The sequence below is a fragment of the Oreochromis aureus genome, linkage group 14, assembly GCF_013358895.1.
Source record: "Oreochromis aureus strain Israel breed Guangdong linkage group 14, ZZ_aureus, whole genome shotgun sequence".
In the NCBI taxonomy this organism is placed as follows: Eukaryota; Metazoa; Chordata; class Actinopteri; order Cichliformes; family Cichlidae; genus Oreochromis; species Oreochromis aureus.
In genome coordinates this window covers 26,163,113-26,183,702 of record NC_052955.1, presented here as the reverse complement: position 1 = coordinate 26,183,702, position 20,590 = coordinate 26,163,113, and the positions used below count along the sequence as shown (strand labels likewise).

Sequence of the window (20,590 nt, the reverse complement as noted above, 5' to 3'; positions counted from 1 at the left end):
TATATATAGGTTTTAGAGCAACAAATGCTCCCATCCAGATGACATCTTCAGAGACGGCCTTGCATATTTCAGTAAGACAATGCTAAACCACAGCTGAACTGCACTGTCTGCAGTCCAGACCGTCACCACTTGAAACCGTCTGGAGCATCATGAAATGAAAAATACAACAAACCAGGACTGTTCAGCAACTAGAATCCTCTATCAGACAACATTCCCATCTCCCATAGGACCAGCAGGTGGACTCCTTATCTGCCAGTTATTGAACTGTTGATGCTGCGCAGTCGTAAACACGGCTCTGTCCCAACTTTCTATACATGTGGCTGCCATCAAATTTAAAATGTGCACATCATTTTCCCTAAAATTGTGCTTTGACTCCATTTAAAGATTTGATATATTTTATATGCTCTACTGTGAATAAAATATGGGTTTGTAAGATTTTCAAAGAATTGCATTTTGTTTCGTTTTTTTTATTTTGTTTTTTCTTATATACACAGCGTTCCTACTTTTTAAGAATTGAGATTGTACTTTTGAAACCACTGCAATTTGTGCACCATGGGCAATTTCATAAATTCATCTTTTGTACAGTAATATCAAGTGTATGTTCAAATTAAAGCTTGATCTGGCTAACAAACAAAAACGGGTCCTGCTGCAGCTTTGCAACCCCGTGATGGCACAGTACGATATTTTTCTTCTCGACCCGGTCGTCATCACCTATTGCTGTTGTAGGACTCTCTCTAGCCCGAAAGGCTTCCTGTGCTATCTCTGTCGTAGCATACCCACCACTGCACAGAGAAGACAATATCCTGTAAATTGCTTTTTCAATCAGTTTTGACGTCAATCTGCTCCCGTGGGACTGTGGGCATCCACGTGATGGCTGTGAGGAAGGTTTCTTTCCTTATGGACGGTGACAACCCCACTCAACCTCGTTTGATCTGCAGAATTAACATAATATTACCGTACTTACAGAACTGCCTGTGACAGCATAAGAGGGATTGGTTTTCTGTAACAGACTATGGCGCCAGTGAGGCTACTGCAACAGCACAAAGACAAGACAATAAAAGCTGTTAAAGGTTAAGGACTTGTATAATAAACACAATATGTGGACTGATTTTTTAATTTGTATATTTTGTGCACCATTAATTCAATATTTATAGCAGTTACAGCATCATTTAAGATGATATTTCTTGTGGTGTGTATTTATATGTGACATCTGTGACATTAGAAATTCATTAGCACCCTATGGAGGAAGAGAGAAAATCTCTTAGTGGTGCTGGAGTGAATGCATTTTCTTTATATTGTAAAAGCTGTTGTGATGCTATAAGACAACCACACAACTGCTTTCTTTCTTATCTTCTCCAGGACAAAGATATCTCATCACATCCACGGGAGCCTTGTATATTTTGGACGTCCTGCCTGAGGATGGCCTGAATAACTATCGCTGCACCACGCGTCACCGCTACACCGGTGAAACTCGACAGAGCAACAGTGCACGTCTCATTGTGTCGGGTCAGTACTGCATTTAAAGATAAGACTTAGTCAACAGTTACAAATATATATGCGCTTTTCATGTTTGATACTGGGATCATCCCCACATTAACAATTTAGAGTTGGGTTGGGCATTTTAAAATGTCATAAGATAAAGAAGCTGCATATCCACACATGGTGTGTTGCAGACAAAACTGAGTTATGCAGTGACCTATTCTGTCTTTTTCATCGTCATTGTGTCAGATGTTAGATAAAAGTAAACAAACCAGGAGGTATCAGCAAAGAGCCTCTTATAAAATTGCAGTAGAGTTTGATAAAAGGAAGTCATTTAGCATGAAATGCACATTTATATTCTTCATTTATTTAGTATGTCTGAATTCGGTTGTAGGAGACAGTGAAACTGTGGTAAATTACAGAAGCAAGTCTCTTTCTCTCGTTTCCAACACGTAACAAAATATACAGTATGTAGAACTGAATGTTGACCTGAAGAATCAATATTGGATTAGACTGTCGAGCGGCTGGCAACGCTCACCACTAATTAACACTAAATTCTCTGCTCCTTCCAGACCCCACCAATGCTGAGCCAGTCATCTTGGATGGCTTTGACCACCGAGAGGTGATGATTAATCATCGGGTGGAGCTGCCCTGCAAGGCTTCAGGCTACCCAACGCCCAAGTACCGCTGGCTGAAGGACAACAGCCCCTTGGAGCTCGACAGTCGCATTCACCAGACAACCTCGGGGTTGCTGATAGAGAGCACACAGCCCAGTGACTCGGGAACATATGTCTGTGAAGTGTGGAACAGCTATGGCACCGCGGAGGTCATGGGTCGCCTGTATGTCAAACGTAAGTGCCTTATAAAATTCAGGGGTTCCTTTATGTTGTGGGTAGCAGAAGCTGCTGTATTGGAGTAATGAAGTGAAATGAGTGGAAAAAAACAGCCTCGGCACTTGTTAGAGAGTGGATGGTTAGTTTGGTTCATATGAGTAAAATGAACATATAAACTAAACAAAAAGTACTGAGAGAGCACATACCTCCACCGAGGCAGCTCACTCTCTGGGCAGTATTTACTTGTAACAGTATACCATTATATCTTTTATATATTAATTTTCTTTTCTTTGTTCTTTTTAAATGTACTTTGTAGACTAGAATCCACATATGTGATTCCCTGTATGCTTATATGTTGTCAATACAAGCAATGTCAGTATGAAACAGATTTAAATAGCTCTACATAGCCTTCAGAGGAATCTGCTGACCTTGAAGGAGAGGTCAGGGGTCAAATGCAACATGATATTTTAAATCGCTCTTTCTTTATAGAACTTTCTATATGCTGACAACACACACCACACTTGTAAGATTTGTAGTTTCTAAGTTATGAGGCTTTTTGTCAGTTTTCAATAATAAATCATTGAGTTGACCTTGAAGACATCGGTGGATGTAAGCTGAATTTTAATGGATTGTTAACATGACCCCACTCTACACCCGACAAAGTTTTATCAGAATTCATTTAAAACTTTTTCACTTTGGTGTTTACAGACAGAACGAATGACACGCACACAGGCAAACGCTACCAAAAACATAACCTCCTTGTTGGAGGTAATTAAGGATTATGAATAAATACGTGTGTGTGAGATTGAAATGATTTGCCAGCAATTGACTGCTGCACCAGCAGCACCACTGGGGGCTGTGTTTAGTGATAGCAAGTGACACCCTGCTTGTTTTGTTTGATCCAGTGATGTACTGTATTGATGAGAATCAAATGTTAGCGCTAGCATTCTTAATGATTAAGAATAAACATTGAACTTGGACAAATAATGATAATCATACTGTACTTCATTATTATATTTACTACCCAATTTTTTTCTTAAACATCTCTTTGATTTCTGTGTCCACAGAACCCTTGAAAGTAGTGGTCAGCCCTCGAAAGGTTAAGGGCAGCGTGGGTAGCAAGGTGTCTCTGTCCTGTAGCGTGAGCGGCTCAGATGAATACGAGCTGTCATGGTATCGCAACGGAGAGATCATCTACCCTGGCAACAATGTTCGCTTCATTGGGCTAAACCGGGAGAACCTCATGATGGAAGGAATGTCGAAAAGTGACGGCGGGGCTTACCAGTGCTTCGCCAGGAAGGGCAAGATGTCTGCACAGGACTTTGTTCAGGTTATCCTTGAAGGTAAAATGGCATCAATGGTGCAAAGGTATCCAAACACACAAATACTGACGCTACACAGTAGCAGCTGTTCTATACATATTCAGTGAGTTAGCACAAACAGATTCAGGCCTCGAAGATCAATAGGGTTTATGTGTTAATGGCATGCTGCTGCGATTCTCTGCCACCACTAGAATGATTGCCCCACACTTCACAAACACATACAAGAATACATGCACACACTCTTTAATCCATTAGCTTACCTTGGAAGCGTTGCTTAGGCAACTGTCTCCTGTGGCCAGGGAGCTGTAAAAAGAAGATATTGATAATCTATAATCATGTGGAATACACCTAGATTATCAGAGAGCAGCAGCAGCAGCAGGCAGACACAGACATTTGAAAAGCCGACAACTCTCTGTGTCTGGTAGAAAAGCTCATGGATCTATGTTCTTAATGAAAAAATGGCAAAGTCTTCTCAGAAAGACATGATTTTTTCCTTTCCTTTTGCTGCCTTCTATAACTGTTTTATTAACAGATTTTCTTCTAAAGAAAAAAAAGATTTGCCTTCAACAACAAATGTATACTGCGTCTGGATATTACAAAGAGTAGTATGTAGACAATACAGGGGATAAAAGTGTTTTGACTAATGAGTAAATGACAGAAAATGTTTTACCTGTTTTTCATGCAGGATTTCAGTAGAAGCTGTATCAGATGAACAAAGATTTTACATCACTTGCCCAAAAGTGGAAAAATGTGTAATTACCGACTGGTTAGCGAGTGGCAGTCACCTGGTGAAATTGATCACAAAGTGTGCTGTGCCACAAAGCCATCTTTATGATTGCCGTGGATTCTAGAAGATTGCTGCAGTTACCAGGAGTTTGCAAGAAAGCTGTGGATTGCCAGCTACCAGCCAAGTGCTAACAAAATTTGCATCCAGATTTCAAAAGGTGTAACTTTTGCACTGAAGGCAAACTATTTATCTTTTTTTTTCTTACTTTCCAGTTTTGCCACCACTCAGAGAGTAGCTTGTAGACATGCTGGCATGGTCAACACCAGAGAAGGATGCTAGCTACCAAACCATTTTGGTAGCTAGCAGGCTTTGCTAGCCAGTGGGGAGCACACAACTGTGTCACTGGAGCTTTATTTGCTCGGCCCTACATTGTCACCATCATTATTGTAATAGGTGGACAGGTTAACACCATGTGGTTAGCAGTCACATGTCTGCAAAACCTCAGTAGCTTAGTTAGTTTGCAAAGCTGTAAGAGATATACATATTGGATTCATTACACAGCTGGTGCAACAGAGTTCAGTGATATTTAGGAGCTTCCCTTTGTGTCTCAAAGCACTAGTTAAAATTTACTAGATATACATTGTTTCAGACATTTTGATGTTCATTCAAATAATTTTTCAAATCTATACATTTGTATTTCTCACGGCCATTTTAGTGAGTAGTGAGAAAGGAATCAAACTGGCTGACTGTGATTTGTGCCCAACACAAACTCGCTGGCTCGGCTAATTAGTCAGCACAAATTTTTAATTTGATTGGTAGGTGAGAAACGATCAGCAATCATCCAGTTTCTGCCTGGGAATTGTTTAAAGTCTAGCATTTCTTCCCCACTCTCCCACACTTTGAGTCAGCCTTTTTAAATATGTCTTATTGCCGTTGTTTGATGAACTATAAAACACATAAGTGAAGCTGTTATTGTGTCCAAAACTACTACTAAAAATCAGATATCAGCAGGTATCTTCAGTTTTTAAACGGTTGCCCTTTAAACTACGAAAATATATTGAAGACAAGTGTGTCACGGTGACCTAACATGCCCGATTTCATCTGTGACTGGTTTAAGATAAGATAAGATAAGATAAGATGACCTTTATTAGTCCCACAGGTGGGAAATTTGTTTTGTTACAGCAAAAGTGCAAAGTTATGTAGCAGAAATTAGAAAACACTGGAATGCAATAAAATACAAGAAAATAAAATAAAATACAATATACAATAGAATAAAATAGAATAGAATAATATATACAATAGAATAAAATAGAAATACAAATACAGGTTTGAATCCTGTCAGCGATCGACATTATAACGCATTTCCTTTTCCCTTTTTCCACATGTGCACGTTTCAGCTTTGTTTGTTAATCCTGTAAAGCCTGATTCATGAGTTTTAAAAAACTAAAAAGCAATTTGCATACATGAATTTCCATTTGTTCAATAATTTTTGCTACATCTGGCATTTTTGTTATTTTATTACTCACAGTAGTATTGCGTGTGTCTGATTGTATACATTAGGTTTTTCACGCCGATGATGTCGAGGTGTCAAAATTTCATACGTCAAATATGATACACTTGGCGTTACAGGGTTGAAACAACAAACTACCCCCAAAGTACATAATTTATGATGACATTATTCACTAAACTGCTCTCACTTTTAACTTAGTACTTCTGTGTGACTTAGCCTCTCTTTTATTCACCACCACGTTCCACTTTTGTCTTCTGTCACAGATGGTACTCCAAAAATCTTGTCCTCCTTCAGCGAGAAGGTGGTGAACCCGAACGAGCCCGTCTTCCTGGTCTGCAACGTCAAGGGCACCCCGCCTCCGAGGTGCACCTGGTCGCTGGACGACGACCCCGTCATCAAAGACAGCCACCACCACCTGGGCCACTACGAGACCCACGAGGGCCACGTGGTCAGCCAGCTCAACGTCACGCACACCCAGGTGCAAGACGGCGGGGTGTATCGGTGCACGTGCAGCAACTCGGCCGGGGTCGTGTACCACCAGGCTCGAATAAACGTAAGAGGTGCTTGTCAAATCAGCTCCTCCAAGAACAAATACACATACCTGTCTGTCTCTCTATGTGTCTGTCTCTGTGTCGTATACGAGAGCTGCTTGTTGTTTGGATCTAAAATTTATCTGCGAAAAACTTTTTCTTAAAATTTGGTGTTTGTTTTTTTTCTTTGCTATTATTTTATTTTTAATTTGAAATCTTTATTCACACTTATATCTCCTTTTAAGTTGCTCTCCAGCGACTGATTTTGCCTCAGTTTTGTTTTCCTGTTACTGTCTCTTAATCCTAAACCACGTACACTTTTCTAAAATTGTTGCTTTGTAATTTTCTCTCCAAATTGTTACTGTGCTTTTCAACACGCCTGCATTTTAGGTCAAATGAATTATGCTGGTTTGCTGCTCGTAAGCGTATCTGGATATGGTTTGTAAATAGCCAGAAGAAAAATGCATTTCTTCTGTTTGAATACGTTTATCCCCCGGTGTGCTTGTGTGTGCGAGTCATGTGTGTCTGTGTGTATTTACTCAAGCAGCCAATTCGACTCTTCTCGATCAGATGCTAAAGCAATTACTCTATTTCCATTTTATGAGACACAGAATGAGGCTTGGCATGTATAACATTTGATGGGAAACAGAATGTATTACAGCCGAGTTATAAGCACGCGTAGCACAGTGTTATTTTAATGCTCTCTTTTCCTTCATATAGTTAGCACACTTTAATCTGCTTGTCATTTCACCGCCTTCTACTTAGAGTTCTGCCTTATTTCTTGTAGTTAAACAAAAGCTTTAAACAGCAGCTTCCTTTCACTTCTCCTGTGAGTACTTGGTGCCTGGTAGGACTTGTGGAGCTGTGAGGGGAAACACTTTCATGTTTCAATCCTGAATACGTTTAACGAGTCACGAGTCTATTTGTAAAAACACCATAATAAAGCAAACCACACTCATTCACACTGTTCTTGTGATTTTCTGTGAATACTGCTGTCCTTAAAATCTTACATTTTTAATCTCTGTGCCTTTTTAGGCCGAGCCAGCATTCGTCCAATGAAAAACATCACCGCAATCGCTGGACGGGATGCCTTCGTTCACTGTCGCGTCATTGGCTACCCTTACTATTCCATAAAGTGGTACAAGAACTCTGCGCTGCTACCTTTCAACCACAGGCAGCGAGCGTTCGAGAACAACGGCACGCTGAAGCTAAGTAACGTGCAGCAGGTGGACGCCGGCGAGTATAACTGCAAGGTGATGGTTCAGCCCAACAAGATGGACTCCCAGAGCGTCCACGTCCGAGTGAGAGGTGAGTCCAATGAAACCGCAGCTGACCAAGTTGGCGTTGGCAACCATGATGTGTTATTCTTACTCTGATTACTCTTTGACATAAAGTCATTAGGAAGCTGCAGTACATCTGGAAAGTATTTACAGCACTTCACTTGTTTCAGATTTTGCCATTATCCATTTTTGTTTTATTTTTAACAAAATTGCAAGAATTTCAAGGATTCAAAGATTCTTTTATAGTCATTCGCATCACGTTTACATGAGTTGGAACGAAATTACGTGCACACAGTCCCAGAGCAAAAGAAACACAATAACGAAGAAACAGAATAAAAAAAAAAACAGAATAACAAGTAATAAGTAATACAGATAAATATAATACGCAGGGTGTTGCATTCTAAATGCAAGTATTAAACTAATACAAATAAAATAAAAAAAAATAGAGTGCAACAACCTGAGTACCAGTATGGAGTAGATATAGAAATGTAGGTATAAATAAGCAAACTCTTTTTAAGTTTGTCTTTATGGGGTATTGTGTGTTGAATTTTGAGGTGAATAATGAATTTAACCTGTTTTATATTAAGGCTGTAACATGAACAAAGTTAAGTGAATTGCTGTCACTACTATCAGGATGCCCTGCATAAGAAATGAGAACGTTGATGCTGCTAAAAATACTTTTTATGTGCTTTATAATTTGTTATTGGTGACATACTGTTATTAAATCTATTTGGTAAACCAGTTCTGTGATTATTAGTGCATAGACTGTATATAAAAGGTGGTCATTAATTAGCGAACTGACATTTTATAGCATTTGGTGTTTAACTTCATAGGATCTTGTTTTTTCTTGGAACACAAGATAGCATTGTTTATCAAGTTATCAGCAAATACTAGCAAGATTGTTCAGCACCTTGAGTATGCAGGTACTATGTTGTGATATGTTAATCTGGTGTCTGTGTGGATTTGAAAACCATGTACGTGCCTACTGCAAATCATATCTAAATGCTCCAAAACACACCACACAGATCATTACTGAAATTAGCTAATGCCACAGTCACATTGAGGAAAAAAAAAGTGCTTGGAGACAAACAAAGTTAATGCTACAGAAATAAAGCATCACTTTGCCCGTCGAGCTCCCTTTTCTTTAAGTCTGTCTTCTTGGTTTTTGATCGAATGGTCTATGGTTAACACATGCTGTAGAAATTTGCATTTCTAAAACATAAAAAGGTCACTAAGTACTCATGCATTAGCACTTATTTTCTGCAATAATCCAAAAGCATATGGGAAAAAACAACTACTGACTTTTTGTCAAGGGTACCAGAATGATGATAACATCCTATAAACATAGATATTTCTCTACCACTTCATGGTAAAATGGACCGCTACCTATGTAGCGCTTTTTCACTCAGTTTGGGCGCTCAAAGCGCTTTCTTACTACAGTTCATCAATTCACAAATTAACAAACATTTACAAGCAAGCCTGGCAAAAATATTGGAAAAACTGACCTAACTTCATTGAAAGTAATAAACAACCTACCGACACTTCCCTCTGCAGCTCAACAATTAATATGTAGTATTACATCTATTTAATATTAAAAATCTGAGCTAAAAAATGTGCCATTACCCTGTATAGTATTGCATGTGTGGTATTGATCTTCACACACATCACATTTAGCCAGAAAGCATAGGCATATTCCTCCTTAGGTTTTGTGGGAAACTGTCACAGTTCCAACTTTGTGTGATACAGTGGTGAAAAAAAGTTTCGGCTCGCTCTTCTCCTCCCATCCAGACGCAACGATATAAATAGATCTCTCCGGACTGAATTAATTAATCTACCTGATATTCCTGGGTACATTAGTCTGGCTTATGAAGAAGAAGTGAAGATGGCAGCTGATATTACAGGGCTGACTGACTGATCTCCACTGAGATCTTACAACTGTAATAGATTATACTAAAAAAACGGGCTTCCCCATTATGTCTCATTTCCTTCCCTCTGTACAGTATGTAATGTTGTTGTCACTATAATACACTTTCCCACGGAGCGAGGGAAACGGAGGAAGTAAGAGAGTGAGAAAGAGAGAGTGATGATATAAAGCAACCCTTCCCAGCGGTGCTATAGTGAGGGAGTGCATTTGTTAATTTACTCTTCTCATGCTTAAAATGCCGAAGTGTCTTTGGGGATCCCTGGAGTCCATTATCTCCACTTTGTTGTGAATTAAATAAGCGGCTAAAGTGCTGCTTATTTCAGTGTTATTTGAACTGAATGGACGCTCGCGCAGATGACTTGTGTGATGGCTGGAGATTTCCCAGAGAATATAGCGCAGTCAATTTGAATAGATCATATTGTAACTGTGATTATATCGTGCAGATAGATTGACTTTGTTTCTGGATTTCAGTTATTCAAGACAGGTGCATTGAAGAACGAGGTGGTGCAAGGGATGTAGCCTCTGTTTAGTTTAAAGTAGTTAATTCTTTATGTTGTAATATAAATGCAAATATAAATATTTCTGCAATCATGACTTTTGCTCGGTGCTGTAATTCAAAACTGTTGTAGCAGCTAGATGTTAATGCAGGTAGGTGTAGGTTAGTGGCTCGATATATGATCATTTATAGATAAAGGAAAAAGGCTCAGGTTCATTTAGGTTTCCTTTTCTAAAGAGCCACAATGAGTCACCTTGAAAGTTATTATTATTTATTTTCTTTCTCTCTTTCTATGCAGTTAAAGGACAAAATGTTCCAGCCTGGGAATGACAACGAATTATTGCGGCATGTTTTGCTATTCAAGTCTTTTATGTTCTTTCAGTAACCTCTTTTTTTCTTAACAAAGAGAGAGAGTGATGCTTATAGGGTTAGTCTTAATAAGGGACACAGTACCTGCAACATAATCCAGGGAGTTCAGATGATTTTTGAAGACTTGTAATCATATTTGATCTTTATCCCACCCCCCACCCCCTCCACCTGCAGTCCCTCCCTACATCCAGCCCTTCGAGTTTCAGCGTTTCACCATCGGCCAACGCGTCTTCATCCCCTGCGTGGTCATGTCAGGCGACCGACCGCTGGACATCACGTGGCAGAAGGACGGGCGGCCGATCCCCGCCAGCTTGGGCGTGACTGTGGACAACATAGACTTTACCAGCTCGCTGAGGATCTCCAACCTAACACCCGACCACAACGGCAACTACACCTGCATCGCCCGCAATGAAGCTGCTGTTGTGGAGCACCAGAGCCAGCTGATTGTTAGGGGTAAGACGGCGTCCACCTTCCGTCTATCAGTAAAATCAGCTGGGAAACACCATGAAGTGTTGCTATTTGTTGTGTTTGTTTTTGTGTACAGTGCCTCCTCAGTTTGTGGTTCAGCCTGAGGATCAAGATGGGATCTATGGCAAAACTGTGACTCTTAACTGCTCCGCTGAAGGTTATCCACCACCTACCATCGTTTGGGAACACTCCAAAGGTACATTAAATGAAGTGAATGTAAAGGGAAGATGCTTGAACATGTGAAAAGAGGTGCAAACATCAGTCAAAACAGGGAGAAATCACTCTGTTTGCGAGTGGGCTCTACTTTCTTTACCTGCGGCTGGCAAACATGTCTATGAATGCGCAGGACATACAAACACACACATCACTTCAATTTAGGGCTGTTAGTTTTCAAGGTTTCCACCTGCATCGTTAGAAAATCATCAGAGAGAAAAAGACAAGGACAGACTGAAGCAGACAGACAGGCAGCAAGGCAGCAGGTGAGTTTAGCCACTTGAGCAGGGCAGATGAAGAGAGGGGCCCCAGATGTTTGCTCCATCATCCATATAACCTGGGATGAAAGCTTCACCAAGAGAAACACAACAGCCAGCGAGGAGCAGAGCGTGTGCATGTGTGTGTCTGCGTGCTCGGTGCCATGATCAAAGGAATGAAAGAATCAGATCTGTTTTTCACCCTTTGATGGGATTTATGTGTGCTCGCGTGCGCCTGATTAGCAGTGTCTGACCAGGCCTGATCAGTATGTACGGAGGGATCGGCCTGAGCTCAGCATGTGTCTACTCACTTGTAGTGTTTGAAACTAGCTTTATTGGTCAGGTTCGCTTAAGCCAGACTACCAGTCAGTCCTATTTTTTGGTTTGTGGGACCTTTTTACCTCGGCATTTCACACACTTCCTGTTTCTCTACAGGATAGCTGTCAGAGCAAAGGGACAATGAAAATCAACTTATCCAGGGCAGGTAGTTTAGCTCGCTAATGCCTCATTTGTTGTTAGCCAGACTGCAGTTTGTCCAGAGAATAGCTGCCTGGCATGCTTTTACTGCAACAGTAATAGCTAAGAGCCAGATGAGTGTCTCCGAGAGATATGGAACAGTAAGTAAAGGTCAACTGCTATTAACATAACGACTAGCACTATTTGGATATGCAGAATCCATAATTCAAGGAAGAACACCTCTACCTCCCTCTCCCTGTCTAAGAGCCAGGGGAGCAGGAACAAAGTCACCACTTGACCCTTCTCTAGCCACGGCCACTTGACTGCATTTTAATTAAACAGCAAATACCCACAGCTCCCTAAATGGTCTAATCTGTACACGCTAACTTTAACACAAGCTTATGCAATGTCTGGCTCACTTTGCATGCGTTTAATGCTACATGAGCAAGACTAGTTAAAGATATGAGCCTTATAATTCAGTGTTGGTGACATTTCTTAGAGACTTAAGGGCAGCCAGTTCAGGAAGAGATACTGTGTTGTATAACAGTAAAAAGAGACTGATTATATAATTTTCTATTTAAAAGATAGAGACAGTTTCCTACCCATCTGTTACCAGACTTCAGACAGGTACCGGACAGATTTTGTCCAGTTATTTTGATAAATTTTAAGAATGAATTTCAAATGTCAGTCATATTTGACCTTTGCAGATAAAGAACAGCGCAAAGCATCGAACCCACTGCTTCAGGATTAGTGTGTCCTTGTCTTTCAGACTGGCCAGAAATGTGTTTCTAAGGACATTTCTGTGTTATTCTTTTGGTGAATTCAGCAAACACAAGAGCAAAGACTAAATCCAGAGTTGGACACAGAAGAATAAAAAGAAAAAAGAAGGAGAAAATCCTCTTCTAACTTCAGCGGGGAAATCTGCCTGGCTCTGCGTCGAAGGCTAGTTCCAATATAAGGCCTCCCTGCTCTCCTTCTCCCCGTTGTTCCTCTGCACCAATCTGCCTTCTTGTTAAACATGAGCATTATGTCTGTTCTGATTGCATCACACCAGCAGCTTGGCCTGTTTCGCTCTGCTCAGCAGCTGTTTGGCGATTTAAGGATTTAGGCCTGGTGTTAAGAAACATGTTTACAATCCTTGCTGAATCTGACAGGCTTTGTCATCAAATCCGTAAACACAGACGCATGGTCAAGTGAATGCACATGGACACACACATTCTAGGTCCTCTTACTGTTAAGTACTGTAATGCTATTTAGCTTTGTATATGTGTATTTTTCTCGGTGTCGCGGTGCACTGAATGAGCCGTATAAATAAATCTGAATGCCTCTTTTCTGACTGAAAACAGCTCCTGATTTTGTCTTTTTTTGGCTCGTCTCTACCTGCTCGCACTAGGCGCCGGCGTCCCCCAGTTTCAGCCCATCCCTCTGAACACCGGCTCTCGTATCCAGCTGCTGAGCAACGGTTCGCTGCTCATCAAACACGTGCTGGAGGACGACAGCGGCTTCTACCTGTGTAAAGTCAGCAATGACGTGGGAGCAGATGTCAGCAAGTCCATGTACCTCACCGTCAAAAGTAAGAATCCACATCTGATGCAGCTGTAATCAATTTCTGTTTCGCTGTCTGGGCTGAAGGAGCAGTAGGCTGAACTGACTCCCCTTATTTTCAGGAGTTAAGCTGTGCAGATTACAAACGAACAGATCATGAAGAGAACATTTTTCTGTTATACCTCACACCTCCATGTGTCTCAGTTTAACCTCCATGTGTCTCAGTTTAATGTCCATGACTGCTGGTGTCCTGCTTCCACGAGCATTAGCATGTAGCTCCCCTAACGTGCTAGGAGTGGTACTTAGATGCAAGTGGGGATTATTTTCCCTCTGCTACTGTTATCAAACTCGAGCATGAGGTTCCCTGCTGACGGGCAGCACTCTTTCTTTTTCTGTCTCATCCTCTGTTTTCTTCTTGGGTGTACATAAACAAGACTGTGACTCCAGCTCAATTTAATATTTAAGTTAGTCTGACAGGATAAAGGTCAGGTGTTCAAAATGTTCTCTATCATACTCTGACCTCTGACCTCTCTGTGAAAAATAATTTGTGCAGAACCCACCTTCTGGGTGAATCTGTATGTTCTATCATTAATATCAGCTGGCACATCGCGGATATTCATGTGTCACTGTAATTAAGCCTCGCAGTGTACAAGGCTGAGAAGCTGTCAGCACTGAAACAGCAAGCTCAGAGAGGAACAAACTCTGTGTTTTCATAGGTCAGTTTGCTGACTGTGGCACCCAGTTGCTATGCAGCAAGTTGACCTATGGCTGTGCCAACCTTTTTTCTTCTATTTTCTACCACGCAGAGAGCAAACACTGCAGCTGCAGCTACTGCAGGCTCAACTCTCAGTAGCATATCAAACTCCAAACATTGATTTTCATGTATTTCAACTGAAGAAAATGATAAGTGAACAAGTTCTTACGGCACACAGTATGCTTTAACCATTAACTAAAAAAATACAGAAAATAAATCGGGCCTGCATTTTCTTTATATTATGCTTTCAGTGTATCTGTTAAAATCCACCCATATGTGCTCTTCAGGGTCACAGAGAATGCTAAAGACGTTAGACTAAGATTATATAGCTCAATAATCTAATCTGCGCTGTTGTTGAATGCAACAGCAATGCAGATCTTCTCTTTTTCTCTCATCTCTGACCTTTTTCATTTTAGTCAACTTTTAATCCCTTTGTGAGGTCATCTCACAGTGACAGGAGTTCACTGAGATAATGTGCAGCAGCAGAGAAGATATTGGTGTGCTTTTCTCCTCAATGATCATTCTCATCAATGCCCACTCTAAGTCAGAGCTCCTAGGTGTATGTGAGGTGTGTAGAAGAGAGCGATAGAGTTTATTGGCCCAATCAAACATGCTGGTGTGCACACACGCAGCTTATTTACATGCTAGAACATTCCACACACTGCCAGATTGCTTTAGTAGCAGTCACTGTGCAGTCCACCCTTCCTTATACAATCATTGGACACTTTATTAGGTACACTTTGCTGATACCAACTCACTTTGCCTTCAGAACTGCCTTATTTCTTTGTGGCACAGGTTCAACAAGGTGATCAAACATTCCTCAAAGATTTTGATCCATGACAACATCACACAGTTGCTGCAGATTTGTCAGCTGCACATCCATGATGTTCCACCACATCCCAAAGATGCTCGTAAATGTGGAGATCATCTGAACACAGTGAACACAGCCATGTCACAAAGCTCAAATCGAGATGATTTGAGCTTTGTGACATGGCTCGTTATAATACCGTAAGAAGGCATTAGAAGATGGGTACACCGTGTTCATAAAGAGACAGACATGCTCAGCAGCAATACTCGGGTCGGCTGCTCTGTTTCAACAATGCTCAGTTGGTGGTAATGGGACCAAAGTGTGCCAAGGAAATATACCCCACACTATTATATCAGCAGCCTGAACCACTGATACAAAGCAGGATAGGCCCATGCTTTATGTTGTTTACTCCCTACAGTCCAAATGTTGCAGCAGAAAACAAGAGTCATCAGATTCTGATGCTCAGTTTGAACTTCAGCACGTCGTCTTGACCACGTCTACATGACTAAATGCATTGAGTTTACCCCATGAGAGTGGCTGGTTAAATATTTGTGTTAACAAGCAGCTGAAAAGGTGTACGTAACAAAGTGTCCGGTGAGTGTATGTGTGTTATTTGTGGAGGACGTGAACAATCAATAACCCATACCTCTACACGACAGGAAACAGCAGTGGATTGTTTATGCTGTGTTATTGGTGTGCATTTTGTATTCTAGTAGGAAATGGAGTCGTGTGAGGAGTGAACAGAAACTGCTTGCATAGTTTGACTTTCATTGATCCTAATATTCAGCTACGCAAGCTGCCACAGCAGTGTGAGAGAGTTGTGTATATGTGTGTGCGTGAGAGAGGCTTGACCTATTGAATGCACTCTGCTGTTGCTGCAGGCTTCAGTTTCATGTTGCACTGGGCTCTATCAAAGGGAATTCTAATAACTTCACTACTGAATAATGTAGCTTGCTTCTCACAACTAGTAGTTTCATTAACATGAACTGTAACCGTAACATGATTTACAGCTTTTATTATTTATATGAAAACATGTTCTTCTGCTTTAAATGAACAGAAACATGTTCTATTCCTTTAAAGGGTGAGTTCTATATTCTATATTCCCAACTCCAACATAGTTGGGTGAATTTTTGAAGCCAGATACACACACGATAGGCCGGTCTGTGGTGCTGGTAAGATCATTTTTCTCCCTAAAGCACCAAGTGCACTGCACCTGCACATCTTTAGTTGGAAAGATGTTCAGGGATTTGTGCTCTAAAGATGCTTCTTTCCACCCAAAGTGACCAAAATGAGCCTTCCTCACTCCTCATGCGATAACATATGCAACTTATTAGAAAATATCAAACGTTCGAGCAGCTAAAAAATTGACAAAAATGACTCGTTTATAAATAATTTTGGCTGAGATTACTTGAATACCTTCTCCTCCCCTCGCTCTGTCACGCTCTCCAACAAACACAAACACACCGGTCCTCTTGAGGCCGTGCTGTCGATAATCTGCATTACTGAACTATAAAGTCACCTGCATCTATCACAGTTCTTTCTGCTATTAGGCTAAGATACAATCAGCCACTGCAATCAATGGCCTGCCTTGCTGTGTCTGCAGTCCATGCCGCTGTCCGTAGTGCTGAAGTAGCAATGCTGCCTGTACTCTATTCCTAAAATATCCCTTTAATATTTCTCAGGTCATTCAGAAACATCTGTGCTACTAAAAAACAAAAAACATATACACCGGCTCAGCTGATAACGCTTGCGGGGTTCTACATGAGAAATGACTAAACATCCAGTTTTTACTGGTTTGCTGTTTTGTGCAACTTGCAGGTAAAGTGACTGAGTTAATTAACCTGCACTTGTATAATTCATATATAATGTAATAGGATATCTATGCTAACATAAAATGCCCCTGCTTGGATTGTACAGTGTAAAACATGGGAAAATCCTACCCCCCCAAATTTTTAGGTGCTTGTAAAGTAATTTTTAAAACTTTGATATAAAATTACAAATAGACAGTTGTAGTATGGAGAGAAAGAAGGTGACTCGATAAAACTGAATTGAAGATTTATGGTTAAGGCGTCCTACAATGGAGGCTGCAGGCATGTAATAGTATTTCTTACACTCAATGTAGTAAAATGGCCTTGAAATATAATTTTTATATTCTCTATAGCTGCCTGCGGGCTCCGCATGATTTTGTACAGAGCAAGCAACTTTATTTCAGTCAATAACGATTGCTAGTTAATGGACCCCCCCCCCCCCTTTGTATTACATGCGATTGATTCTAACGTTCGTGAACTTTAGTAACATTTGAGAACATTGAGAACTTTTCATTTGTTCTGTAGGTGTTCAGCAGATCTTCCGAGCTTCCACTTCCCTTCAGAAAACGTGCAGGCAAACACAAAGAAAGATAATCAGTGCTACCAATCATCATAGTCGAGATTTGAAAAAGGAAAAATCAAGTATAAAATATTTAAGTTCACGGTCATATTTTGTTTTATTCAGGATCAGTTCATTTTATATACAGGACGGTATATTCTGTAAGTGATACACTTCTCACTGCAGACATGTTTTTTCTAAATGATCTCAGACATTTCTATACCACAGTTACTATATTGATGCCACGTCTGTATGGGATCATCAGAGTGGATCAAATATGAACACACTTCTTTCTTTTTCTTTTATAGAGTTATTCCAAACCTTCTTAGTCATTTGTGATTCAGTTAGCACTGACGTGTCATCTTCACAGTTAGAATACTTCACATTAGAGGAAAATGTGATATGTTCTTTTGGGCCTCTGATCATACTTAGCTTCCCCTGCTACCATTGGCTCAGCCCCATCCCGAACACTCATCAAGAGATCAGATTTCACATGTTAAACCCCGGATTGTACTTGTGTACTCGAGATACTTTCTGTAAAGCTGAACTAAAGTTGCCTGAGTGGTGTATAATTTTTTTTCTTAGCATACATTGTTTATGTTTTTGTACACGCTGCAGGAATATTTTAGAATTTGTGTTTGTGTATTCGCGTAAAACAAATCGTTTGCATTCCGCTTGCATGGAGAGGATACAGTTGTGTGTGTGTGTGGAGGTGTATGTGTGCCTTTTATGAGAGGTTAGAACTCTTGAGTGCATTTCTGCTTCATTTAAATCCATCAATACCTCAATTAGTAGCTGACGTGGGCTCAAGGGAAGTGCAGTCTGCATGTTTCTCTGCTTTATTTGCACTCTCAGCCCATTGTTTCGTCTTACACATTCAGCAGTGAGAGACTGAATAACACACCAAATAGTGTTAATCTAATGAATATACGAGTTATATAGCAAAAGATCTATTTTACATATTTTTGCTGTTCTTTGTAATTGGTTATTTAAATTTATACGCTAGTTTATAAGTCTAATTATGTCCACAATGTGCAGAGATTCTCCGGGTGTTATCAGTTGGTCTGTGTAATTGAATTTTGTATTAAGTCTGAGTCTATGAGTGTAAGTACAAACAAAAAAGAAACATTTTAAATTTACTGGTTATTTTTAACCTGCTCCTTAAACTTGTTTGTTCTTTTGGTGCTGTGTATATACACAGGGCTGCAGTGACACTGAAAAAGTTTAAAAAATAGTTGTTTTTTTTTAGTAATCCTCTTTAAAAATTAGTAAAAAAATTAATGGACAGGATTAAATATTAAGCAGTTGTTTTTGTGATTTTCAGCTACCAAAGGTTAGCATGACTGGCTCTCTAAATAGTATATAGCATTAACATAAATTTTTCACCTATAATATCATGGATACTACCAAATTTTTGATTTACAAGGTTTACATTTTGAAACACTTAAAACTCAAATAGAGAAAAAAAGTCAAAGAAATTGTCTTCACATTTGTCGAGTTAGCACAGCTGACTAGCTAAGACTAAACAAACTAAGTTAAATTTAAAAAAAAACATTAACTAAATAAAAAAACAGAAAATCCCATTGAGCTTACCTTTTAATATTCACCCTAATCAAAATACAAGACAAAGCAATGTATCTCCTAACAACACAGGCTGCGGGTACGAAGTGCTAATGCCATCTAATCATGTGCAAAGTGTTGGAGCCAGTGTGTGACCCACCTGCCACTGGGACACGACCAGTAAATTAAGGTCAGAGTAATGAATATCATCACAAACTAACCAGTTTTAATTCATTTTATATATAAATAAATAAATTTATATCAATATGTTACCCTACATGATCATTAATTTTAAACTGAATTTCTTCTATTACTGCGGCCCACCTGTAGTTCCGTTGCAGCCCAGCAGGGGACCCCAGCCCACACTTTGGGACTCACTAGCATAAATAATAACTATAATTACAAATTACAAAAGGAGACAGAACTGAAACTGAGAATAAAAAACAGGAGGAATAACTTAGAATAGAAAACTGAAAATGACCAGGACAAAGCACACATTACAAAAAATACGAGGATAAACAGAACCAAAATGTCAAAACTCAAAACACAGGGGCAAAGACACGAGACCATGACATTTTGGTTTCGGACACATGGTTAATGTTTATTAAGTAAATAGTGTCCACCTTTTCTACACCTGTTCTAATCTAAGGGAATGTGACCGTGTGGCCGTAGGCTTTGAAAGGGTATAAATCTTTGCATTCCTCTGTTAAGTCCTCCTCTTCCTTTCTGCTGTCTTTGTTCCCTCTCTTTCACTCTCTTCTCGACCACCTCAGCTTTCTCCTCCTCTCCTGTCTCCCCCCTCTTCGCACTCACGCTTTCTCCTCTACCCGTCCGTGTTTTATTACCAGGCCCCCTGTAATATTGCTGGATATTAAAAAATATACATCAACTGAGCAATTACAGGCCATCAAAAAGAATAGGTTTAGCCCGGGGCCGTGCAAGTGCAGCACGGTAGATGCATAGAGATCAGATGAGGAGAAAGCCTTACCTCTGCTCGGGCCACTGAAGCACAGCCGAGAAGATGTGGAACATTTTAGGTACCGCATTGCACTTCGCATGTTTCATTCACACGTGTTTGTATACAAGGTCAAAAACAGCTTGAATACCTCCATGTGCACCAAGAGGTATTCATATGTGCAGTCAGGGGCACAGGAACACTTCAGCAGTCAAGCATGCGCTCGTACGTACAACCGTAAATGATGAATACGGCCGTGCGCACGTGATTTCACAGTCATTGTGCGCCCTTTCTAGAGTTCTTTTCATGAGCAAACATGATCCCCGTTGATGTTAACTCGCCGAGGCCTCCGATTTAGATGGAGAAAATAGCCCCTGTTAAGGAGCAATAACATTTAGAGATGGGGCTGAGGAGACTCTGTTAATAGGACTCACTTAAAATTCATAGTTGCTATGCAAAATAAATCAGCAGTTTCCTGCGCGGGGGCAGTGGGTACGGGAATGATGGCGCTGGGAGCGAGGGAGAGGGAGGGGCTCCAAGTGAATAAGGGATGAGGTTTAAACGTCGGCAGTCCCAAGTCTGACACGCACAATAGCGCACAGACCCGAGCGTGCACATCCGCGCAGGCACACACAAACACGCACGAGTAGCAACCCCCTTTTGATTTCTGCTGGCTGCTTCAAAGATGAAAATGTGCTGTGAGGGAGGGAAAAAAGACAGAGAAACATGTTGAAGGA

The 20,590-nt window shown here is 40.4% G+C and overlaps 1 protein-coding gene across 2 annotated transcripts in view; it reads left to right on the top strand.

Moving 5' to 3' along the window:
- Nucleotides 1-20,590, top strand: part of dscamb (Down syndrome cell adhesion molecule b) — a 127,176-nt gene that overhangs the window by 80,372 nt on the left and 26,214 nt on the right. For both annotated transcript variants that reach the window (XM_039622256.1, XM_039622257.1), the window contains exons 4-11: nucleotides 1,360-1,506; nucleotides 2,052-2,330; nucleotides 3,380-3,655; nucleotides 6,135-6,431; nucleotides 7,437-7,709; nucleotides 10,645-10,923; nucleotides 11,015-11,134; nucleotides 13,258-13,437. In XM_039622256.1, coding sequence (XP_039478190.1) covers nucleotides 1,360-1,506; nucleotides 2,052-2,330; nucleotides 3,380-3,655; nucleotides 6,135-6,431; nucleotides 7,437-7,709; nucleotides 10,645-10,923; nucleotides 11,015-11,134; nucleotides 13,258-13,437 — 1,851 coding nt within the window. The remainder of the gene's footprint in view (nucleotides 1-1,359; nucleotides 1,507-2,051; nucleotides 2,331-3,379; nucleotides 3,656-6,134; nucleotides 6,432-7,436; nucleotides 7,710-10,644; nucleotides 10,924-11,014; nucleotides 11,135-13,257; nucleotides 13,438-20,590) is intronic.